This window comes from Nasonia vitripennis, unplaced genomic scaffold (genome assembly GCF_009193385.2).
Source record: "Nasonia vitripennis strain AsymCx unplaced genomic scaffold, Nvit_psr_1.1 unplaced0002, whole genome shotgun sequence".
NCBI classification, from domain to species: domain Eukaryota; kingdom Metazoa; phylum Arthropoda; class Insecta; order Hymenoptera; family Pteromalidae; genus Nasonia; species Nasonia vitripennis.
The window spans coordinates 272649-299712 of NW_022279781.1; the positions used below are offsets into that span (position 1 = coordinate 272649).

The 27064-nt window shown below is 34.6% G+C and overlaps 1 protein-coding gene and 1 long non-coding RNA gene across 12 annotated transcripts in view; both read right to left on the reverse strand.

Moving 5' to 3' along the window:
- Positions 1 to 27064, reverse strand: part of LOC100118293 (DNA-directed RNA polymerases I, II, and III subunit RPABC4) — a 99553-nt gene that overhangs the window by 33962 nt on the left and 38527 nt on the right. For 3 of the 11 annotated variants that reach the window (XR_004228172.2, XR_004228173.2, XM_031933238.2), the window contains exon 2: positions 6302 to 6443. The exons of the other annotated variants lie outside the window; for them this stretch is intronic. Coding sequence is in view for 1 of the 3 variants with exons in the window: in XM_031933238.2 (XP_031789098.1) it covers positions 6302 to 6443 (142 nt within the window). In the remaining 2 variants the exon portion in view is untranslated. The remainder of the gene's footprint in view (positions 1 to 6301; positions 6444 to 27064) is intronic. 11 annotated transcript variants of the gene reach the window in all.
- LOC116418055 lies at positions 15484 to 18871 on the reverse strand. The gene is made up of 3 exons (XR_004228176.1): positions 15916 to 18871; positions 15631 to 15839; positions 15484 to 15548 (listed from the first exon to the last, which is right to left on the reverse strand). It is a non-coding gene; the product is annotated as an uncharacterized LOC116418055 (long non-coding RNA).

The window sequence follows — 27064 nt, forward strand, 5'->3', positions numbered from 1 at the left end:
CTTCAAAGGAGAGATAATCCTGCACCTCCACCTGATGTTGATCCTGGTAGACCGCGAAGGAGACGCAGTCCTGCTCCTCCACCTGATGCTGATGCCGGTAGACCGCGAAGGAGAGGCAATCCTGCACCTCCACCTGATGCTGATAGACCGCGAAGAAGAGGCAAGACAATGCTCAAGTAAATATTTTGATTATGTTTATCCTTTGCGAAATATTAGTAACTTAAAAATGTATATACTCACACATACCCAATAGTCTATAACGATACAAGTTGCTTAAGTAGTCCTTTACATCACGGCGTGTATTAGCACACGTATAGCCAGTTTATGACACGAGTACAGGATATATAATAATTATTGATGTGATGAGAATTAATTTAAAAAAAAATTATAATATTCTTCTACAATTATAAATATCATAGAATGTAGCCAATGGTGAGGAGGACTTAGATTTACCAGCTCCCATCGACGAGGTTGGGTTAGTTCCCCAACAACGCGAAGCTGCTGTTGTAATCAACGATGAGGAGTTGGATTTACAAGATCCTAACAATGCAGCTCAATTAGCTCTACAACAACAGGAGGCTGCTGTTGTTGCACAAGTAAACTTTTGAGATATATGAGGAAAAATGAGAAAAAAATTCTTTCCCATAATTTTAAATGTTTAAAACAATGTAAAACCACTTTCCAACATATAAAAAGTGCCTTGGGGTATTTTTTTTAATTGGCCCTTCGAATTTAACCAGAAAAAGCTATTGTTCAATGTCATGTACTTAATTTCTGAAGGCGCAAACGGAAAATTCATAATTCTGTGGTAAAAGTGCGGGAAAAGAGCTTTAATTAAAAAAAATGCGTTACAAGTGCTAGATTCGGTCAAAAGTTACATATAGTTGAAAATATGAAAAAACCATTAAAAAAGGTACGAATTTTTTGACTTCAAAAAATTTATATGACATTTATATGATTCTTCCATATTTTTAATTCTATTATATTGAAGATAATAAAAATATTTTTTACTATTTTCTGCGTAAAATATTGTTGTGTATATAATATTGAAACTAATTTGCAAAAGCTATTATTATGGTTTCATACATTTGATCAAATGTATGAAATCATATTGTGATAATGTTTTGCTATAAAAGTACACTCACATCTAATACCTAAAACTGGTCATTAATAACAGATATTTCAATGAATTCAAAGAAAATAATATATTCTCTTCGAATTATTAATAACATATATTGCAGTTGGTGGTGAAGATGATTGGGATATGCTGGCGCCTAACAATCAGGCTTGGTTAGATCATCTGCAACACGAAGCTGCTCTTGATGCACAAGTAAATAAATATATATGGGACGTTTCACGTCAACCGGACCATCTGTGCACCCAAAATTTGGGTTAACCTAACAGGACGTTTGAGGTCTCAAAATAATCGTCTGGCCAAGGGCTTCTGAAAAAGTTCTGGCCTTTTCAAAAATCCAATGTGGCGCATAAAATATGGAACCTGAAACCCACGTTTTCATAGTACATTCAACAAAACCAATAGTAAAAATGTTCTAATTTGTGAAATATCCCACCAAAAAGCATGTACAACTCATGATAGGACATATTATTGACAATGCTGACGGAATTCCAAAATCAAAAATGGCGGAATCAAAATGGTGGACATTATACCTCCACCAAACCCATTTTACCGCAACAAATGATTTTTGATCAGTTTAAAGTATCGATATGGGGGTTTTCAGGGTCACTGAATCTTATCTTAACCTCGACATTTCAAAATTCGAAATGGTGGATCCAAAATGGCGGGCATTATACCACCACCAAACTAATTTTACCGCAACAAATGATTTTAGATCATTTTAAAGTATCGATATGAGGGTTTTTGGAGCCACTGCACCTTATTTTAACCTCGAAATTTTAAAATCCAAAATGGCCGATCCAAAATGGCGGACATTATACAACCACCAAAACTATTTTACCGCAATGAACGATTTTAAATCAGTTTAAAGTATCGGGGTTTAAGGGGCCGCTGAATCTTATTTTAACCTCGAAATTTCAAAATTCAATATGGCCAATATAAACTGGCGGATATTTATCATAACCCACCCGCAGGCTCTCTCGCGAAAAGCCCCTGCTAACGCGCAACCCGCCGAACACGCCACGCACGCTGCAGCGCTTATCACCGCGGCGCGCCGCTAGGCGACTGCGCATTACCCACAAGTGAAGTAGCGTCGCGGAGGGCACATAAGGAGGCCGGGTCCAGCGCTGTACCTCGCCTCTCTTCCAACAGCCTAATGCTGCAAGTACACGGCTCGTGTCCAATGACAACTTGTGCAAAGACTTCAGCAGATAAAACTGTTTTGTGGCAAAGGAATTTATTGCTTTCAAGTGATTTATTTCATCCCTCTTTTTTACCTACACCCCCAACCCCTTCCCACGTTTAGCAACCCATAGAAAGGAATATTTTCTTCAAAGAATGCTTTCTTCATCGGCGACTTTTTCTCCAACAGTCTTTTTCAGGATAGTTGGTGAGCAAGTCCATCAGCGGCTTTATTCATAGGCGACTTTTTCTCCAACAGTCCTTTTTAGGATAGTTAATAGGTACATTAATAGATACATTCCTTTTTAAGGCAGTTGTTGAGTAAGTCTTACTTTATCGGCAACTCCTTGTTCAATTGTACTAGCCGTAATTTTGTTATTTCTAACATTTTTTTTGTTTTGGTTGTGCTTTCTCATATCCTACAACAATGTCTTCTCCTGCGAAAAAATATCGTATCGATAGATGCGTTAATCCATTTGATATTAATACAGGACACAGCAAATCTCTTAGGAAGATCTCCAAAGAATTCAAGATGTCTATCCTGATTATCCAACATCTTCACTGATTTGTGATCAGTGAAGATGTTGGATAATCAATGCATCGGTTTTCGTTGCACCTTCGGTTTCAAACACGGATGCACCTATGGAAGATGATCTTACAGATATTTTAACTGGACTTAAAAACAAATTCCAATCCCTGCCGGAGAACGATCCATTACGTGTCAGTATTCTTACTATTTTGCCCGAACACTGGGCAATACGTAAAATTATGAACCAATTTGGTGTGTCTCACAGAATGGCTCGTAAAGCAAAACAGTTAAGAGAATCAGATGGAGTTTTGGCTTCTCCTGTTGCAAAACGTGGAAAAACATTACCTGCAGAAACTACTTAGAAAGTTGAAGATTTTTACGAAAATGATCTTAACAGCAGAATTATGCCAAATAAAAAAGATACCGTCAATATTTATTTATATGGTGAAAAAATAAAAGTGCAGAAAAGATTATTACTTACTGATATTAAGAACCTTCATAATCAATTTAAAGAACAGTTTCCTGAACATCCGATTGGGCTTACCAAGTTTGCGGAACTGAGACCAAAATGTTGTGTCTTTGCAGGATCCTCTGGTACACACAATGTATGTGTATGTACGATACACCAAAATTTCAAGGCGATGATTGACGCTGTAAATATAGAAAAAATCTCAAACAATATTCTGAAGAATTATAAAGATTGTTTGAACTTCGTTCTATGTAAGGATCCCAAACCAAGTTGTTATTTGAATGAATGTCCAAATTTTGTCCGGACATTCAAAAGTTTTCTAATTACGTTGAGAACATTATGGATGAGCACAATATTGATCAAGTCATCTTCAGCACGTGGCAATCAACCGATAGATACACTTTGATAAAACAATGCCTAACATCGCAAGAATTTATTGAAACTTTATGTTCTAGCCTAGAAAAGTTGATACCTCATCACTTCATCGCTAAGGAACAATCAAAGTTTATTTCTGGGAAGAAAAATAATAATCTTTCAGATGAAGAGGTTGTTGCTCAATTAGATTTTGCTGAGAACTATGCTTTTACAGCCCAAGATGCTGCACAGGCATTTCATTTTAATAATGATCAAAGTACGATTTTTCCTGCTGTTGTTTATTATAAATCTGAAGGCAAGCTAAAGCATTTCAGTACAGTATCTATGTCCGACTGTACTACTCATGATGCCACTGCAGTATACATAATGCAGCAAAAGCTTATACCTGAAATACGCAAGGTTTGTCCCACAGTAAAAAAGGTAATATATGCTACTAATGATGCTAAACAGCATTTTAAAAATCGTTATCAAATGAGTAGTTTAATGAGTCATAAGAGAGATTTTGGCGTTGATGCTGAATGGCACTGTTTTGCAACAGCACACGGAAAAGGTAGTTGCGATGGAGTTGGAGCGATAGTAAAGAGAGAAGCTACAAGAGCGAGCTTACAAGCTGCAAAAATAAAGCAATTCTAGATGTTGAAGCTCTTTATTCATGGGCTAATGGGCGATCATTCAATATAAAATTTTTCTTATACACCAAAAAAGATCACGAACAAACTCGTCAATTCCTAAAAAAGAGATTTAAAAACTGTCCACCTGTCACAAATATACAAATGGGGCATGGATTTATCCCAGAACATAATGAAACGTCGATAATACATTTATAACTATTTACCTCACAAACCCCCATATCGATACTTTAAACTCATCAAAAATCATTTGTTGCGGTAAAATGGGTTTGGTGGTGGTATAATGTCCGCCATTTTGATTCCGCCATTTTTGATTTTGGAATTCCGTCAGCATTGTCAATAATATGTCCTATCATGAGTTGTACATGCTTTTTGGTGGGATATTTCACAAATTAGAACATTTTTACTATTGTTTTTGTTGAATGTGCTATGAAAACGTGGGTTTCAGGCTCCATATTTTATGCGCCACATTGGATTTTTGAAAAGGCCAGAACTTTTTCAAAAGCCCTTGACCAGGCGATCATTTTGAGACCTCAAACGTCTTGTTAGGTTAACCCAAATTTTGGGTGCACTGATGGTCCGGTTGACGTGAAACGTCCCATATATAAACAATTTTATAGCACTGCGTGGCATAAATCAGCATTTATGTCACGCCTATCCGTGGCATAAGTAGTCCTTTATTGCACCGTGCATATCGCATAACTACGGTAACCTTACGGTGCAAAAAAAGACTGCTAATGCCACGGATAGGTGTGACAGCGGATTTATGCTAGACAGTGCTATAAAATATCGTACGATACATGCGTCATAAGTCGATGTTCATGGCACTCGCTACGCTCGGGCGCTTATACACGCCGTGCCGTAAAGTACGACTTATGCCACTAGTATCGTAAAGTACTATATTAAGTTAATTTCTATTAGCATAACGCTGATGATAATGCCAATGTCATTATTAATGCACATGGAGCAGACATGGGCCAAATGCTTGATGATATTAATAATGAGCCGCAAGTTGTAAATGAGATTCCTAACGTATTGACGAGACGTAAGTATATATGTTGATGAAATGTTTTTAATTTACCGGATTGCAATGATAAGTTTATATTTTTTGGCTCTTCCCTGGTAGAAACGGTATCCAAGTTATTTGGAAGTTCTGAGGTTGTCAATCTCAAAACTTGGTAGTTTTATTTGTCAGTTTTTGTTACAAGATGTAACGCTTTTTATCCTAGTTCTTTAGGTTAGTTAAAGTTCTTAGCTTTTTCACCATTTTAAATCGGGTAATTTCTACCAGGGTTACAACTCGTTTAGTTGCTTAACATTGAAACTATATTCATTACTACAGGCTTGGTTTTTCATTGCAAGCTTTGTTTAATATGTTATATGTAATAGAAAAACACTGTTTTTAGCTCCCGCATCCCCTTAACTTATGTATTATTTGCAAAATCTTCAATTTCTCAACTATTTTTTGCGTTATATTAATTGTGTGAGTTGCGATTCTAAACTTTTTATAAATCCGGACATCTTTCTCTACACATTCATATTATAGCAAAGGCTGGTTGCAGTATATATATAGCATACACTTTACATAGGGATTATTGTTGAGAAAGGTTTTTAAATCAATATAAAATTGTTTTCCGTGAACAATGAACAGTGTTATTACAGACAGAGACTCTATTATATCTCAGAAACACGAAGTTACCACCAGATGGTGTATATACACATACATCAATAAAATTTTTCAATTACTAGTAAGACAATGCGGTCCGATTGACGAAATTCAGTAGTCCCGCATAATCATTTCTGGTACATAGTTAACGATCTTTAAATCTTCTGCCGGAATATCGTACTACATTTATTAGATTATAAAATATACAATAAAGGTGAGAATAATTGCATTGAAAGGAAATCTTTTTATTTCAATAAAAACTTATGTCCCGCATATAAACCCGGTGTGAAATGTATACTCTGACTTGCCATATTACCTGATCGGCAGAAGCGCCGCCAGCGGCGCGATAGTATTTTTCTTTGCCAATGTCTGTCTGCAAGACCATCTATTACATATAGGCTCAAATAGTCTTCCACCTCCTTTCGGATTGTATTTATTCATCAGCACCTTAGTGGTAACTTTAAGAAATAAAATCTGTTTAAAATCATTTTAAAATCAGGGGTAAGGTGAAGGTAACACACCTGCATAAGTAACATAACAGTTATTAATATTATATTATAATATAGATTGTACCAAATCTAGATCATTATTAACATAATCGATTTTTATCTACGATATAGAACCAGAAAACAGGACAAGAAGGCGTCGAAGAGGAGCAGGCAAAAACAATCGTAATAACAATATGAATTATGTTATATTGTATAAAAGTGTATTGAGTTAATGGACAGTTCTATTAAAACAGTAATTTATTTGTAAGTATGATAATACTTACAAATAAATTACTGTTTTAATAGAAGGCTCTTTGATAGTTTCATGAGAAGTTAATTAGAAAATATGTAAAAATTTCTTATATTTAACTATAATTAAATTTATTTAAAACAAATCTTGTTGAATAAACAATATTATTTTTGAATAAGTTAAATTGTACGATTGCAAAAATAATCATGACCTTAACTCAAATATATCGTTATAAAATGTAACATGCCATTCAAATGTTATTACTGGTGAAACATATGCACAAAATTTATGAGATTATTACAAATATACGACTTTATATTAATTTTATAATAATTATTGTAAACAGATAAGGTAACTTAATCACTAATGAAAATTTGTAACTTTTTAAAAATTTAATTTAACTAGCGGCTTATGAAAAGTTAAGCACGATTTTATCGACATTTTTCAATATTTTCTTTTTAACATTCGTTTAAATTCATACATATAGAAAAGCAATAATTCAGCAAGTTCACAATGACGTTGTAATCACAAGTAAAAAATAACAACCAATCAGAGGGTGAACAAAAATGTTGAAGATGCTATTAAGGGGTCCCATAGTTTCTCGTTTCTAAATTATTGGTTGACTGTGGATAATGAATATGGTAAATCCAGTATCTACGCTAAATGAACGACCGTATCGTTTGTTAACGGCTTTTCTCGAAATTATTTCATAAGCTCATCTCATTGTAATCGCGAATAATAAAATTTAGACAAATGCTTATTTGAAAAGATCAGAATTTTTACAGTTTATTATTTATACACTTAACATTTCTCACGATCAAGAACAAATCTTTACAATGCTGTAACAAGCGCTTACTTGATTACTAAGAATATGCGAGCACGACCGTGTTCCTACTCTTTGGTCTTCAAGTATAGCTTCTAATATACGTTACACTTTTAGCTTCCCTAAGCATACGAGCTCTGTTACAATGCGGCTACCCTAAGCGGGTCTTGGGCGTTGTCGTCCAGATCGGACGGGTGGGCGCCTATCACCACTACACAGCGCGTCCTTAGGTTGCGGATAGAACAGCCCCTGAGAAAGAGGTTAGCTGCGAATAAATTGAATAAGCAGCCGTGGACAGCCGATAGGAACAGGCGTGGGTGTGATAAGCCCACACTGTCGAAAGCATTCATCTAGAAACACTACGCAAGCACCACAACAAAAAAACACTTCACATTATCTCTTATCTCTCAATCTATCTCTTTCATCACACATTACAAAAATGGGCAAAAATCCTGCTGCCGAGGAGGATGCGGGAGCGATGACAACTGCCCCGAAAGGGGATGTGTAGAATGATTCGTCACCTGGTCTTACACGGTAACGATGCCAGCGAAGGCGCGCTGCCTTGCAGGGGGTCGTTAAGATGCGAGAATGAAACCGTAATGTGTCTGACGACGAGTTGACACTGTCCTCGTCAAAGTCGGAAAGCTCTCATACTTAGTTCTAGAGAAGTATGGGGGTTATCACCTCTAGAACGGTGGACTCACCTGCGATCGGAACAGGATCTGAAGCGCGCGGGTTTAACATAATATCATGGCTCAAAAAATCAAATCCGAACCCAAAGGGACTTAAGGGTTGGAACTTGGAATGTTCGCAGTCTATACAGAGCAGGTGCGTTTAAAGAACTCGTAAAGGAAGCTGATAGGTACAATCTAGATTTGGTAGCAATACAGGAATCGCGGTGGCCAGATGGCGGAGTACTAGCATCGGGTAACTTCACGTACCTGTATGGGGCCGGCAGTGGGGGATCTCTAGGCACCGGATTTCTCGTAAGCAAAAGCATCATACATTCGGTTAAAAGTTTCAAATCCGTCAATGATAGGCTCTCGTACATCATTATCGAAGGTGAATGGTATAGCTATGTATTTATTAATGTACACTGTCCTAGGGAGGACAAAGAAGAAGAAGCTAAGGATCTCTATTACGAAACTTTAGAACAGGTAATAGACCAGTTCGCGTCTTACGACACAAGAATAGTATTAGGCGATTTCAATGCTAAAATAGGTAGGGAGGAAATGTTTAGGCCTACTATAGGGAAGGAAAGCCTGCACGAAGCCAGCAATGATAACGGTAGTAGGGTCATAAATTTCGCGGCGGCAAAAGATCTTATAATCAAAACTACGTGTTTTAAGCACAAGGACATACACAAGGCAACGTGGACATCGCCGGACGGGGCCACACAGAACTAAATTGATCATTTCCTCATTGAAAAAAGACGTCATACTAACGTTCTCGACGTAAGGGCTTACAGAGGGGCAGATAGCGACTCGGACCACTTCCTAGTAGTAGCCAAATTAAGAGCTAGACTAGTAGCGAATCAAAATAGTAAGCGATCAAACAAGGTAGAAAGCTTCGATATTGAGAAGCTACGAGAACAGAGCGAATTAGGTACCAGATAGAAATTAATAACAGGTTTCAGGCACTTGAAGAAGCAAACACATCGCCGGAGGGGAATGACGAACCGAATAGCTTATGGGGGGACATCGAAAAAACGGTAAAAGAGGCCGCGAACAAAGTACTGGGTAAAAAGAAAAAGCCAAAGAGCAAACCATGGTTTGACGAAGAGTGCGAACTCTGGTTTGAAAGGCGCAAAAAGGCTAAATTAGATAGCTTACAAAATAGAAGCGATAGGACCGTAGAAGAGTATTCTAACGTAAGGAAACAGACGAGCGCGATCTACAGAAATAAGAAGCGGGAGTATCAAAAGAATCTTATTAGAAAAATAGAAACTAACAGTAAGGAAAATAACCCCCGCGAAATGTACAGAGGGATTAACGCCATCAGAAAGGGTTTTAGGAGTAGAGCACAATTGATGAAGGACGAAAACGGGGACCTCGTAACAATTGACAACGAATTACTGTCGCTGTGGAAAAATTATTTCGATAAATTATTAAACGTGCACGAAAATAGCGAAGAATTAGGTGACGAAATTCACACTGCTGAACCCTACGTGGAGGAACCGAGCTACCAAGAAGTAGAGGCCGCGATTAAAAAATTAAAAAACAACAAAGCCGGCTTATGAAAAGTTAAGCACGATTTTATCGACATTTTTCAATATTTTCTTTTTAACATTCGTTTAAATTCATACATATAGAAAAGCAATAATTCAGCAAGTTCACAATGACGTTGTAATCACAAGTAAAAAATAACAACCAATCAGAGGGTGAACAAAAATGTTGAAGATGCTATTAAGGGGTCCCATAGTTTCTCGTTTCTAAATTATTGGTTGACTGTGGATAATGAATATGGTAAATCCAGTATCTACGCTAAATGAACGACCGTATCGTTTGTTAACGGCTTTTCTCGAAATTATTTCATAAGCTCATCTCATTGTAATCGCGAATAATAAAATTTAGACAAATGCTTATTTGAAAAGATCAGAATTTTTACAGTTTATTATTTATACACTTAACATTTCTCACGATCAAGAACAAATCTTTACAATGCTGTAACAAGCGCTTACTTGATTACTAAGAATATGCGAGCACGACCGTGTTCCTACTCTTTGGTCTTCAAGTATAGCTTCTAATATACGTTACACTTTTAGCTTCCCTAAGCATACGAGCTTGACAATTGACAACGAATTACTGTCGCTGTGGAAAAATTATTTCGATAAATTATTAAACGTGCACGAAAATAGCGAAGAATTAGGTGACGAAATTCACACTGCTGAACCCTACGTGGAGGAACCGAGCTACCAAGAAGTAGAGGCCGCGATTAAAAAATTAAAAAACAACAAAGCCGCGGGAAATGACTCTATACCAGCTGAGTTACTCAAATATGGGGGCGTCGAGCTCACTTTCAAAATCTATAAACTAGTATGTGCCATCTGGAAAAATGAAACAATGCCCGATAATTGGAAGGAATCTATCATTATACCGATTTTTAAAAAGGGGGATAAGACAGACTGCAATAACTATAGGGGTATCTCACTTTTAGCAACGCGCTACAAAGTTCTGTCAAACGTAATACAAGCTAGACTCACTCCATTCGCGGAAGATATAGTAGCAGATTATCAGTGCGGATTTCGGCGCAACAGATCGACGAGCGATCAAATGTTTACCGTAAGACAGTTGTTAGAGAAAAAGTGGGAATTTTGCGAAACCATACACCAACTATTTATAGATTTTAAAAAAGCGTATGACTCTATTAAGCGAAGCAAAATGTATCAAATTTTAGTACTTCTCGGTGTACCGAAAAAACTCGTGAGATTAATTCAAATATGTCTGAACGGAAGCACAGGAAAGGTCCGAGTAGGCGGTAATGTATCAGAACCCTTCATGATACGCGATGGTTTAAAACAAGGGGATGGGCTCTCTACGGTGCTGTTCAACTTAACGTTAGAGTATGCCGTTAGAAAAATGCAGGTTAGCCAGCTGGGCGCAACGCTTAATGGAACAACGCAGATACTAGGCTACGCAGATGATTTGGATATACTGGGGGATTGTAGGGAAATGGTAGCAAGAAACGCAGAAATCCTCATAAAAGCGATGGAGTATACAGGGTTAGAAGTGAGTGAATCAAAAACAAAGTACATGATTGTGGATAAGCTAGGCATCTGCAGAGGGGAGGAAGATCTCAGAGTTGGGAATTTTACTTTTGAAAAGGTTAGCGTATTCAGGTATCTGGGTACGACCATAAATGATAGAAATGAGATTAATGTCGAAATAAATAAGAGACTCCATTCGGGTAATGCTTGCTTCTACGCCGTGAGTAATTTACTTAAGTCGAGGCTGTTGTCTAAAAACGTTAAAATAAGAATATACAGGACAATAATACTGCCGGTGGTTCTGTACGGGTGCGAAACGTTAGCTCTCACTAAGCAGGCGGAAAACCGTTTTAGGGTATTTGAAAATAAAGTCTTGCGAAAAATATACGGGCCGTAGAAAGATGAGGAAACCGGGGAATGGAGGAGACTACACAATGATGAATTACACAATCTGTACGCGTCACCAAATATTAACAGAATAATAAAATCGCGCAGATTGGGATGGGCAGGGCACGTAGCGAGAATGGGAGACGACCGTACGGCAGCGCGGGTCATGAAGGGCAGGCCGATGGTAACGCGACCTCTAGGTAGACTTAGACGTAGATGGGAGAATAACGTAAAAGCGGATCTAGTAGAAATAGGACGGGTGGGTGTCGATCGGAGAGGTGCATCTTGGGTGGGGTTGACACAAGATAGGGCAGCGTGGAAGGCTTGCGTAGATGAGGCGATGAACTTTCGAGTTCCAAATGCCACGTAAAAAAAAAAAGCATACGAGCTTATGATAAAGTTGAATGTGACCAATGAATATAGGTAGTAAAATATCTGTATTTGGTTAATGTAGTTACTTTATCATTCATTTTTTGTAAACACGATGGCAGTTTTATTAAAATCATTTGAAAAAATGTGAAAAGCTTTTTTGAATATAATAGCAGAATATTATTTTAGTATATTATATAACCTTTAAATAGCATTATAATCCATTATCAAATGCAATAACATGATTTCATGAAGTTAATAGTTAAATTTGTTTCAATAATTATAATTTTATTGAATATGCATGAGAAAATATGTACAGCTTACGTAACACGATTTCGTTTAGCTAGTGTAGTGCATAATATAAAGTCGTATATATATATATATATATATATATATATATATATATATATATATATATATATATATATATATATATATATTGGCGTTAAAAAACGATGTATATACAATGTAGTTTTTATTGTTATGTATATTCTGAAAAAGGCTGTTTCCTACACATATATAAGTGTATAGTGACCGTATAGGAAAACAGCTAATTTACTCCTACTTCGTAGTTGTGAAAAACGCGAAAATCCATACATGCGTTACAAAAACTATGTCAATTCGAACTGCAAACTTCACACTACGTCTAAAGTCCACTTTACGCCCTTGATACACATTATACTAATTGTTTTAAGGGTACATTTTAAGCATGAACTTAAATCGATTTTCTTATAAGACACATATATAATTTAATATCACAAATAATCACATAAATATGTCATATGTATAACACCAATTTTATCCAAAAAGTATGCTGCGTCTGCTCGGCTCGCTCTCGAATTCAAAAGCTTTGGCCCTGCGGTCATCGAATTTGTACACCCTACATTCAGAGTATCCTTAGACAGCAAACAACTCTGAATTTACCATCATATGATTGGAACGATGTTTTAATCAGAGAATATGGTCCAGTAATTGGTTAATAAAATTGTTGAAAAATATCAGGCATTGTTCTTATTATAATTAAGATTTTGCTATCATACATTAAAAAATAATTTCTTCTCAATTGATAAATTATGATGAAACAAATTCTATTTTGGTAAGTAATAATTCATACATATATTTATTATTAATGTATGAAATTGATTCTTTAAGATAATATCGTGCGAAGCAATTGATTTTAGTATAAAAAATCGCTGCTAACTTCATTATTAGTAGGGAAGATGCGCCCAGTATAGAACTAATAGCGAATTTTTCTATAACTTTCTATTAGGACCGTGAAAATTGCACAATCTGCAGGATTTACTTGCTGTTATAAGGACCTTTGATGTACTGTATAGTAGGGCCGTTAATTTTGCAAAATAAACCAATAGAATTAAGCAAAATTGTAAAACCTAACATGGGATATCGGAAAAGTGTCGCCCAGATTAGAATACCATTGATATTTACAATAACTAATATATGTATACACTGCAAATGTCCGAAAACCATTAAAATGCTCGCGTTATGTGAAGAAATTTAGTTAAGGGAAATCTCCCTTATGCTTTGTACAAGAGATAAGATGATTAAAAGTTGTTTTGATTATCTTTTCAAAATTTAAGATTTTAACTCATTAAAGCTGTAAATATAGAAAACAAAAAACTTGCAATAAGCTTTGATAGCATAATTTTGGAATTATAAGAAATTACGTCCATTTTCATAGAATAGCAACACAATACGCGATTTACTATTCCGACAAACATAACAAATTAGTTCCTGTTGTGAAAGAAGCTTAATTTAATTAAAATAGACAACTGTAAAGCACTATATATACATTTTCCAACATGTTTACTTTTTATTGATATTTATTCATGAACAAAAACATGAAAGATTCCAGACATGGTGATGAGATATTTACTCTTGAGTTTCGGAATTTCAGAACTTGAAAAGATTCATTATATATACCTAGACTCTTCCCCTCAAAAGATCAAACGTTTACGTCAAAATCCGGTGCTTCAGTCGTTTTATTTTAACAGTGTTCAGACGATCAAGGAAATCTGGAAATCAAGGAAAAGTCATGGAATTTTCTGGGAAATGTATCAGAAAAAATAGGAAATTTTAAACAAAGTCTAAAATTTCTAAAATGCAACTTTGCATACACTAAATCAGAATAGTACATTGTGCAACTAGGTTGGGGGAAGATTGGTGTTTTCTACAGAATATTGTGGGCAAAACTATAAATTGTAAATTAAAATTTATTGCAAAAACACTTTTCGAAGATTTTCAAAATTTTTATAAGCTTCATTATGTCATAAATTATATATATATATATATATATATATATATATATATATATATATATATATATATATATATATATATATATAATTTATAAACTGCGCATACATTTTTGCTTGGGAATTTAAACAAAATGTGTGTATACATTACCAGCAGAGCAACGAAACCATAGATTACTGGCATATCACAACAAACCAAACGCATGATTATATTCATTTCCATTTAGTAAGCAGACACTTCACGCCATACATAAAAGTAGAATCCAATACGTTGCCGGACTTCGAACATTCCGAACCTAAAGAATCATACAATGCAAACAGCGGCAACAAACAGTCGCATGGTGCGAGCGACAAACAAAACCTCTTAGGCCAAAACAATTTGAAAACCTCTCAGATTCAACATGCAAGCAGCAACAACACTACTACACCGAAATCTGTTTATATGAGCACTAGAGAGGCTATGATAATTGAAAGGGATAAAAATGCACTGTTGAATCGGTATCTTGTAGTAAATACATGCCACCAAGGGAAAAACCTCCATGGTCAATATAGTCCGGGCGCAGGATAGAGGTCGAGTATGCAATTCGAGGTCCAGAAGGTAACTCAACATTTTTATACGTTTTTTGGGGCGCTGATTCGATTTTTCGAGGTTACTAGGCCCAAAAATGGGCCGTTTATAAGTTAAGGCCCCTTTTGACCAAAAAAAGCGACTTATATCGTTTTTCGCCTAAAAATTGTGTTTTATTTTTATTTTAATGCATATTTATTGTTGTAAATAAACGACTTTTTTATTTTTTGTTAATTTCATATTTTATTACGTAGATATTGAATAGCTTCGACGCAGCGCAAAGAATAAAAACAATACTGGATCTCATTTGCGTTATTTATACAGTATATACAGTGATAGGGTATACAACATCTGCATTACCGAAAGTATGTACTTTAAAATAAATAATTTTTAAATGAACTTTCTTTGGAATCAAATGTTTCTCTTGTTGAATATAACCGAATTCTAAAGGATCTAATTTTGGACATTCTGCATTTAGCAAATTCATTTGTTCAAAGGTTGCATAGAAGGCTCTCAATATATATAATTTAATTGAGTTACTAGTTGGTGGGAGATCTAATATCGATGCTGTATTTCCATAATGATACATCCAAAATCTAAGTTCGTCGAATGTTAGACAAGCGTTACCTTTTAATATCACTTGCACAAGGTATTTCTCGGCTTCCTCGATAGAATTTTCTATTTCTAACTTCGATATACCTATAATAAAATTATACATTTTTGTATAAACTTTACTTCATCATAAAATTTTTTGTTGTTGTTTTAATTATATTATATGTACCTTGGGCAAAGCTTCTAAGAAATTTTTTGGGACTACTTTGTAAAGCACTATATTTGGTACCAATTTTGCTGGTGTAATCAGAGCCTGTAAGGTGGTGTACTGCTAGCAACGTTGAACAAAGTTGAATGCCAGTTTGTTCATGTTTAGCAACAATATGTACAAGTAAAAACCGTTTTTTTTGCTGCTGCTCCTACTCTAATCCACGATTCCTGAAAAATTATTTTTATTTATCGATAATTTAATGTACATATACGCATTTAACTGTAATATTTACGCAAAAATTACCTTTAAGTTTTTCTCTTCGAATTTAACCCAATAATATAGCAACAACATTACAACATCAGTATCAGACGACAAAACTACTATTTTTTTTTCACCCTCTCTGCTAGCTTGCATGACGTGTATAATAATTCTAGAATCTGCCTCTTCAATCTCGTTTCGTTGTAATTCTTTCAATTTTAAATTGTCTATGGTATGATTAGATTCGCATGATAGTTCATTGGTAGCACTGCATATAATTTCTACACCTGACCAAATACTCGAGCTTTTTTCCAGGACGTATTTGCGAATAGAATTCTGCAATCAAACTTTATTTTTATTTGATCCCCAAAACAGTTTTTCTTCTTTCGGAGTAGGTACGTTTTCATGAATTACGTGTATATCTATTGATTAATTTTGATATCTAATCAGTCTTTCTACAAACTTCTTAGATGTGTCTGTGTAAGAATCAAAAACAAAGTCGATTCGATGTGCTGCTTGGTTCGAAATGTTGGAAACTGAGCCACAAAAAGCTTTTGCAAAGTCTCCAAATGTATCCATCTTTTTGAAGCTCAATTGTCTACAAATGATCATAACGTCTACAATTAAAGTAAAACTATGAAAATCTCTCACATCTACATTGCATTGAACATCGGTTTGTTTTTCTAATACTTTGACAAGATCGCTTTTGCTAGTTTCTTTCTTTAATGAACCATCATCGTTGAATAAAATATTATTTGGGCATAACTCAAACGAAAATAATCTTTCTAAACTAAAATTTCTTTCTTTTGCAATATCGATTATTTTATGAGCCATTACATTAATTTTTTTATTAGAAACACTTTTATCTACATTAGACTGTGCTTTTTTTTGCGTCTTGAAATTTGGTAAATTCACATTAGATATTTTATCAGACAAGCTTTTTACTTTGTCAACAAATCTTTCATTATAAAAATGTTTATCAAGTTTCAGCTATTCTGAAAAATATTTAAGAGAGCCTCGGTATTCTCAGAATTTACAAGCTCTTGAGTTACAATATTTCGAAGCTGCTGTTCACCTTTTTCAAAGGGATTACTATGAGAAGTAATGAATTGTATGATAGTATCGACTTCTTGTTCAGACCGTTGATTGTCAGTCGAAGTATAATCATGATGAATTTGTAACTCATCATTTTCTGGTCTGACATTTGTTACTTCTCTATAATAATTACTGATAGATAATATTTCGTGGTAATTTAAATTCCACGATGCAACAAATTCTTTTTTTTTCGTGCAACCTATGATTCCTGAATTACTCTTTTGAGCTCGATTGATCGTTTGCTCAAGACCTTGATCAGTCGCAACTGACGCACCAGAAATCGGCGACCTCTTGACAACGAATTTGCCTTTCAAAAATTCTTCGTATATTTCTGTTTTTTTTCTGGCAATTGAACGATATCTTGAACATAAAGTGAGCACCAGCGAGTGTAATTCGTGCGGTCAAAGATAAGTAAGATTGGAAAAAAATTTTTAAACGTATTTACGTGCAAGTTCCATTTGCAACAGCATTAAAACATTCACCCAATATTTAAACGACATTGACTCTTCACTTCTTTTTTTAATAAAATTTTTAAAATCATTCATTAATTTTTCAAAATTTTCATTGAATATCTTAAAAAGCGACCTGCATTCGTCAAAACTTTTTTCTGAAAATGCATCCTGTAGTGCCTGTATTGTTGTTAATTCACTATCATATTCATTCGAATTGCATTCATCAAAAAAGCTTCTATTAAAAGACGCTCTAACGGTTCTCCAAGCAGAAAAAATCCTTTAATTGATCTCGCATAATGTGTACCACATGTCTGTATTTTCAGGTTGAACGGTATCTATCACTTGATCAATAGTTACACTTGAAGCATAAAATAAAGTACTTTTACTGCAATTCGAAGGTACAGAATATTCTATTTGGTCGCCATAATTTTTTATCAAATAATTTTTTACATCTCTGTTTTCAATTTTTCTTTTTTTAAAATTAAGATTATTTATTTGATCTCGAATCTTAGATAACGAAAATATTTCACCAGATTTTACTCGATCCATAACAGAATCAACTACGATTTTTATTGCTTCACTCTTGCTTGTAAACAAATTTACCGTATCATTGTTAGAGCTATTAATATCGTCCTGTAATTCGCCGCTAGTATCAACTTCTCGTGAATATTTTTGCTTATATGATCTCAAGCACTTACTATGATAATATAAATCAGCAGCAAATACATCATCTGAATTTTGCAAATGACATACACGTGTAAAAACATATTCTTTCCAGAAATTAGCCATTTTAAGTAAACGCGTAGCTCTTTCAACTTCGCATATTCTATATAATTCTTTGTTTTTCAAAATTCCATATCCGCACACAACACATATTTTTTTAGTGCTTACCCCACTTACGGTTGACTGCGATCTTGTTACTTTTCGTGAAGTGTCGGGAATACTTTTACTTGTGCTTGAGGAAGAAATATTGATATTTGTGCATAATTTATTAGAAGCTCTTTCTACTTTATTTTTATCTGTATAAGTTTTGTAGCACGAATTGGTCATGTGATAACTAAACAGTTCATCTGATTGAAATTTCCGCAATCTCTCTTTCAATACAGTATCATCTCGCTCAGTTGCAGCTCATCGAACTTTTTCACAGCCAGTAGAAGTACTTGTTAGCGGCTGGTCACCCGCAAGACAAATTATACACCTTTTTTCAGACATCTTTATAGTCTGACGCTCCAAGAGATACTGATCGACGCGCGGATTTGATCCCTGAACGGAAAGTGCAATGCTGCCTTAACAGACAAGCTCGAGCGTGAAAAAGCCCGACTCGCGCTCGACGCGTACGCGACTTGCAGTGACTTGCGCGCTTGAGACGAGCTATTTCGCTAGGTGGAAATGTCAAGCAAATATTAGCAGAGAAAGCATACTTATTATTATTTCTTGAAACTTTTATTTTATATAAAAAAAAAATTGACAGGTCGATTAACTGAGAAAAGTATGATTTGATATGGTATTCTATATCGATCATAAAGGTCAATTTTATCATATACATCGCTACGTAATTATTATTTATCAATTTTAAAAATGAATATGATAAAAAATATTAAAAATGTGTTTATTAACAACAATAAGTATGCATTAAAATGAAAATAAAACAAATTTTTCTGTGAAAAACGATATAAGTCGCTTTTTGGGTTAAAAAGGGCCTAAACTCATAAATGGCCCATTTTTGGCCTGGTAACCTCGAAAAATCGAATCAGCGCCCCAAAAAACATATAAAAACGTTGAGTTACCTTCTGGACCTCGAATTGCATACTCGACCTCTATCCTGCGCCCGGACTAATACCAGAAAATCAAGTACCTGCATTATTTTCCGATCTAAAGGAAGTTCCAGAACATCCATTCAGATACAAAGAAAACTTGATTTTCTTACTAACCACAGACATATACCTGGAAACGGAAATCCTTGACGCTATGCTGGAAAGAGGATGTGTAAATGAAAATACTCCGAAAAACACCGAAAGAAATTTGGGAGATGTTTTCATAACAGATTTTAAAGGCATGAAACTTTTCGGATTATTCGTCAAAAGTCACGTTAATGAAAACCCGCTGAAAGCGCATTTAAGGAAATATATTAAAAATCTAAGATCAGAAATTGCAAAATCAAATATAAATTCTTTTGAATTAATTAGAGATCTAGGAATGTTGAGTTTATCGGAGTGGGCGGACTTCATAAGCCTATTTGAGTCGATCCTCAATGGCATACCAGCCATTGGAATAATTTATCTTAACTCCTTACCTGTTTCTCCGGTGGCAGACAGGTACAAACTAATTAAGGAATACCACGAAGCCGCTATGGGTGAACATAGAGGCATAAACAAGACTATAAGTAAAATTGTAAACGATTATTATTGGCGTAATATGAGACCAGATGTACGGCAATTTGTATTGGGCTGCCCTCAATGCCAAACCAACAAACTTATAAGGGTAAAAACAAGAATGACCCTAAAAATAATGGACACGCCGTCTAAACCATTTCTGAAAGTCTCAATGGACTTTTACGGTCCGTTAAAAAGTTCTAAATGTTACAATTATATTTTAACAGTACAAGACTGGCTAACAAAATATTGCATTTTGATACCGGTAAGAAGAGCGACAGCTGAAGAGGTTGCAAGAGCATTCACGGACAAAGTAATATGTTATTTTGGCCCGCCAGCAGCTATCTTGACAGATCAAGGCACACACTTCCAAACTAGACTCTTGGAAGAATTTGCTAGACTGTTCAAAATAGATAAATACTGCTTAACAGCCTATCACCCGCAATCAAACGGCGTATCGAAAGAATGCATCATACACTAACTGAATATTTAAAAAAGTACATCGAATCACAAACAGATTGGAGTAGGTGACTTCCAATTTGCCAGCATGCATATAACTGCACGGAACACGAGGCGTCGGATTTCACGCCGCACGAGTTAGTCTTCGGACAAAAACCACGTACACCGTCAAGCTTCCAGCCGAGAGACACTGACACGTCCATAACTTATAACCAATATATTACTAATTGAATGAACAATTTATCTCAATTGCAAATTTTGTCAGTAATGAACTTAGTTCAGGCGAAATATAGATCAAAATACTACTACGATAAGAAACTGAATGTAAAACATTTTAGAGAAGGGGAACTAGTCTATATGCAAAAAGAACCACAGAAGTGCAAGCACGACCGAGATTACGAAGGACCCTACGAAATCATCGATATAGATTATAAGACAAAAAATGTCAAATTGAAAAACGGGGATATAATCAAAATAACGATCATGGATAAAGTTAAAAGATGCACGGCGCTCAAAGATCCACCGCCTTGCTCTCAAAGCATTTTACAACACACCGAGGCAAATTCGTCAAATCACAGCAATCATTCATATGTACAGAATTAAAGTAATTTACAATCCACAGGATCGATCATCAGGCGCAATATAACACTCAACGTCATATCATTTTATTACTCGCATTCTACGAACACATTATTCAATTTATCAGAAAAGCTTTCGTCTTATTTATCCCGCGGCCATAGGGCGCGCGGCAGTACGCAAAAAAATGTTAATACAAAATTAGTGCTATACATTTTTTTGCTGTTCTCAGAATAACACCTGCACATCTAGCAAAACTGCAGAGGAATAAATACATTTCTATTTATTCTTAACATATTCATCTCACGTAACTAGTGTAAAGTTATTATATATCAGAAACTAGATGCACCATTATGATAATTTGCAACACACAATATACCTCATCAAAATAAGTGAAGCCAAAAAAATCAAAACACCAATAATTCTTACAAAAAAAAGAGAGAAGAAAATTTACCGAGCAAGTCTTTAACCTAAAATATTAAATTAAAATGCATTATCTACCCAGAAAAACAAAATAATCAACCACTCAGAATTCAACAAAATTTAATATGCTATTAAATATTGATAGATTATACGCTTGGTCAAATTCTAGCAAAGTATGTGGTAAAAGTTATAAATATTTTAATTCACAAAAATCTACATTTTTTAAGGATTATTGCCTGATTTATCAATACTGATCATTTATAATTCATCCAAACTTTACAAATTTGTCAACAAACATTCAACGAGTAAATTAATACCTCGTAAATTGAAATTTATAACAAATATCTTTCTTCTCGTTTAAGAATATTCTATACCTTTAGCTGGCAGGGTGAGGAACGGAACATTCCTCTGCGATATGCAACGGCTCACTGTACATCTCCTCGCACAGCCTACAAATTTAGCATTTTATTCACGTTACAAGTAGTAGGGGCTATGCGGGTTCTGCGCCACTTACCATCCGATCTGGCATTTCTACCATACCGACGCCGGTAACTGTCGGTATGGCAGTTCTGCCTTATCGGCCCGCTTCCCTGTGTCATCTCGCGTCCAGCGGCACCCTGCATTTTCAGCAGCCCGCGATCCCTGGGTAAAAGAATCGATGATCTATAATGATTATTCCTGCCATGCCGACGTCTGTAACTCGCAGACATATAAGTATTTGGCTGCTTATATATTTTTTTCATCCATAGGCCCGATGCCCGAATCCCGCGTCCCGATTTTTTCTTCACGATTACAGGCTGCTGCCCGTGGGCCGAGTCTCACTACAAACTTGATGTTTATTAAAATATTAATCACCCGAGTCTCACTACAAACTTGATGTTTATTAAAATATTAATCACTCGAGTCTCACTACAAAATTTGATGTTTATTAAAATATTAATCATTGAATTTGTTTGCGAGGCTAGCTCCCCACTTTCACGATCACTTTTTTTTATATTCACTTTATATTAATTATAAAATAACAGTGTTTTATATAATATAACGAATAATTCATCAACTGAATTTGGAATGAAGAGGAGTATAGGTTAAATAAATAAAATTTGCAGGTAAGATTAATACATATATTTAAACAAAAATTATAAAATTATCAGTATTCTTTTACAAAATGTCTTAAATTCACTAGGCTGTTTTTTTTATTCTTCTTAAACGTCTATCAAATAAATTCAATTAGACAATTGCCTAGATATTTTAATCCAACTTCTCTTTTTTTTAGTATCTTCTTTAAAATTATTGTACGCCTCTTCTTTTTCAACGAGTATAGCGTTAACTCTAGTTGGTAAGAAAACATCAAACAAAGAATCTAGCTGTAACACAATTTTCATTCCAAACCTAGTAGCAACTTTTTTCACGTCTGTAATCAAATACGATTTATTAACTTCCAAGTCTCTTAATTTCTTAGTTAGAAGGTAACTTGGATTTGATTGACTTATTCATATTTTTTATTTTATAGGTGCAAGAGCTGCAGGAGCCACTTGAAGAGCCGCAGCTCGATGTACAGTCAGATCAGAAGCTCGATCTACAGTCAGAGCTGCAGCCCGATCTAAAGTCAGAGCTGCAGCTCGATGTACATTCGGAGCAGAAGCTCGATCTACAGTCAGAGCTGCAGCCCCATCTAAAGTCAGAGCCACAGCTAGATCTACAATCGAAGCTCGATGTACAATCAGAGTTGCAGCTGGAGCCGCGGTCGAACCTGTACTCGGAGTCGCAGCTCGATCTACAGTCAGAGACGCAGCTCGATCTGCAATCAGAGTTGCAGCTGGAGCCGCGGTCGAAGCAGGCCCTTGAACAACATCATCAGGTATTACACATTTTCTCTTTATTATTATGTATTTATACATATCTGAGTATTTGGATTATTAACAAAAAAAAAAAAAATCCCTGCCCTTATACCTATTCCCATTGTAAGTCCACCTTATGAAATTCCTGAATAACGTATAAAAAAAAAAAAAAAATCCCTGCCCTTATACCTATTCCCATTGTAAGTCCACCTTATGAAATTCCTAAATATATCATTTTTCTACTAAAGTGCCATATTAATTAAATAAGTTATTTAGCATAATTTAAAATTGATATTATATAAACTTCATTATACTTTTTTATGTTTTTATATATTAAAATTAAAAGAAATTATATATTCAAACAATCTGTTCTTATTTGTTACTATTCATAATTTTTTATAATATAAAAAGCTAATCATAAAAAAATCTATTTACTGTGATCTAAAATCTAAAATCTTTGATAATTTCTTGTTGAAAATTATAATTGTTTGAAAAAGTTGATTTATTATAGATTCAAACCGTAGTTGCTAAATACTATAAATGTCTACTTATGAGTTTAAATGATATTAGTTTAGGCGCTGCATTCTTCTGCTTAGTTGGTAGCAGTCATACAGGCATACTCTTTTATGAATTCGTATCAATAACCTTGTAAGAATCCCTTTTACTAACTTCTATAATGACCTTCAATTTATCCCCACTGACTTGTTACAATAACCTTGAATTAATTCCCCACTATCATACTTTGACCTTGAATAACATGGAATATAAGGAGCGCTACAGCTTCGCAGAGTCACTTTCTTTTCTATCGTGTACACAAAAAAGTAAATCATGACGATATTAGTTGACGAATGTGTTACTTACTTGAAGTTTTTAGAAGAAGCAGCTAATCTTCTAAAGTCTCATAATCCAAAAGAGGTACTTGATCGATGGAAAAAACATTACAAGCTTGCTCTCAAAACTTTGCGAAAAGTCTTGAATAATAGCAGTCTAACAGTGCAACAAAAGCAAAGTGTTTTACACATTACAGCAAGAGTGGAGTGTATTCACGTGAAACTTCATACTTTAGTAGTTAAAAAAGGTGGAACACTCATACAAAGTTTAAGTCAACGTATACAATGGATTAATTTAGATAGTGCTTTTAAAAATCGCATGCGCACAAGCGTTATTGCTAATATTGAGCATATCGATATTAGTGCATTTTTAGATGACTCATGTCAGCTTTTTACAAGACGTATAAAGAACATTTTAAAAAAGTGTGGAAGCGCTTTAAAAATAAATACTGTTTTATCGTGTAAGTTTAAAAAGTTAAGTGCTGAAGGTGATAGTACATCTAATGCAGAAATTTTCTTATCAACTTCATTAAAACAGTGGTTTGTTGAGAACGTTAAACTACCTCTTTTAAATGCGATTGAAGAATTTCAAGATAAGGATTCCGGCTGGACATTAGATTCAATTATCAATATTCAACTAAATATGAACAATTTAAACGCAATGCGAGGTGGTAGTTCATATATACCATTACCTAAATTTATTAAAGAAAGAAAAGCTTGTATAAATGTTAAAAATACAGACAATCAATGTTTTAAGTGGGCAATTTTGTCCGCGCTTCATCCAGTTTCTCGCACAAGATCATCCTGACAGAGTCATTAATTATGTCAGATTTGATGGAGAATTATATATGAAAGGAATTGAATTTCCAGTAGCTTTGAAACAAGTATCTAAATTCAAAACGCAAAATAATGAAATTTCAGTGAATGTTTTTGGTTTAGATGGTCGAGAGGTTGTACCACTTCATCTTACGTCGGAAAAGAAAGTAAATCATATTAATCTCCTTTTGATTGAAGCTGGAAAAGATATGTATGATAGAGATGATGATAGTAACATGAATTGTAACGATTATCATTACGTTTACATTAAAAATCTATCAAGATTGGTGAGTAGTAGTCTGACACATACAAAGAAGAAGATTCACATATGTGACCGATGTCTACACTTTTTTTCTACTCAACAATATTTAGAAGCACATCTGCAGCAATGTATGCTGATTAATGATTGCAAGGTTAAATTACCAAAAGTTGGTAATGATATCATAACCTTTAAAAACGATAGATTTAAAGAAAAAATACCATTTGTTATCTATGCAGATTGTGAATGTTTATTAACACCGATTAATGAGTCAGAAGATGAAGAAGAAGATGAACCAAAGAATACTACAGCATACCAAAAACATGATATCTTTAGTATTGGATATTTCTTGAAATGCAGTTATTATGATTCTTTATCTCGATTTAGCAGTTATCAAGGAGAAGAACCAGCATTGTGGTTTGCTAAGGAATTGAAATTGATAGCTGAACAAATAGATAATATATATGGAAATCCTATACCAATGGAAAATCTTAGTTTAGAGCAACAAATATCTTTTAACGAGTCAGATACCTGTCATGTTTATGAAAAATCGATAGATGGTAGAATTAAAGTTCATGATCACTGTCACTTAACCTCAAAATATCGAGGATCTGCTCATGCTGGATGTAATTTGAACTATCAAGATTCAAGAATAATTCCAGTGGTTTTTCATAATTTAAGTGGGTATGATGCTCATTTTATAATCAAAGATATATCTAATTGTTTTCTAGGCAAAGTTGATCTTCTTCCCTTAACAAAGGAAAAATATATTGCTTTTACTAAGCATATTGAAAATAGTGTGATAAAGCTCCGTTTCGTCGACTCATTCCGCTTTATGGCATCATCTCTCGATCAATTAGCATCTTTTCTGAACGAGTTTAAAATACTGAAATCTGTTTTCTCAGATTTGGAGGCTAGGAAATTTCAACTTTTGACAAAAAAAGTGTTTTTCCCTACGAATACATTAATTGTATGGAAAAACTAAATGAAACTGAGCTGCCTGCTATAGAGAAGTTTTTGAGTTCACTCACAGATTCAACAGTACCGCAAGATGATTATGCTCATACGCAGAAAGTGTGGACAGAGTTTGAAATAACAACTCTTGGAGAATATTCAGATCTTTACATGAAAACAGACATACTACTATTAGCTGATGTTTTTGAAAATTTTCGTGATCAGTGTTTGACTGTATATGGTCTTGATCCAGCACATTATTATACAACACCTGGCTTCACCTGGGATGCAATGCTTAAAATTACTGGTGTTAAATTGAAACTGATCACGGATATTGATATGTTACTTTTTATTGAGCATGGTATCAGAGGAGGATTAAGTCAATGTTCTCATAGATATGCTAAAGCTAATCATAAATATATGAAAGATCATTATAAATGCGATCAAGATAATGTATATCTCATATATTTAGATGCTAATAATCTTTATGGTTATGCAATGACACAATCTCTACCATATGATGCATTTGAATGGATTCAAGATTTTACAAATATAAACGTTCAAACTATAGACGATGAAGCACTTGAAGGATATATCTTGGAAGTAGATCTTAAGTATCCTAAGGACATTCACAGTATACATAATGATTTACCTTTCTGCCCAGAACATATGAAACCTCCTGGATCCAAGCAAGAAAAACTATTAGCTACTTTGATGAATAAAAACAATTATGTTATTCATTATTGAGCTTTAAAACAGGCTTTAGCAAATGGACTTGAGCTTGTTAAAATTCATCGAGTGTTAAAGTTTAAACAATCTCAATGGTTGAAGCCTTACATAGATTTAAATAGTTCTATGAGAGCTAAAGCAAAAAATGAGTTTGAAAAAAATCTTTTTAAACTAATGAATAATGCTGTTTACGGCAAGACTATGGAGAATGTATATAAGCATGTTGATGTAAAACTCATGACAAAGTGAGAAGGACGATATGGCGTGGAAGCTCTCATTTCAAAACCAAATTTTCATAGCAGTGCAATATTTAGTGAAAATTTAGTTGCTATAGAAATGAGAAAGACTAGTGTATATGTGAATAAAACTTTATATATTGGTTTGTCAGTAT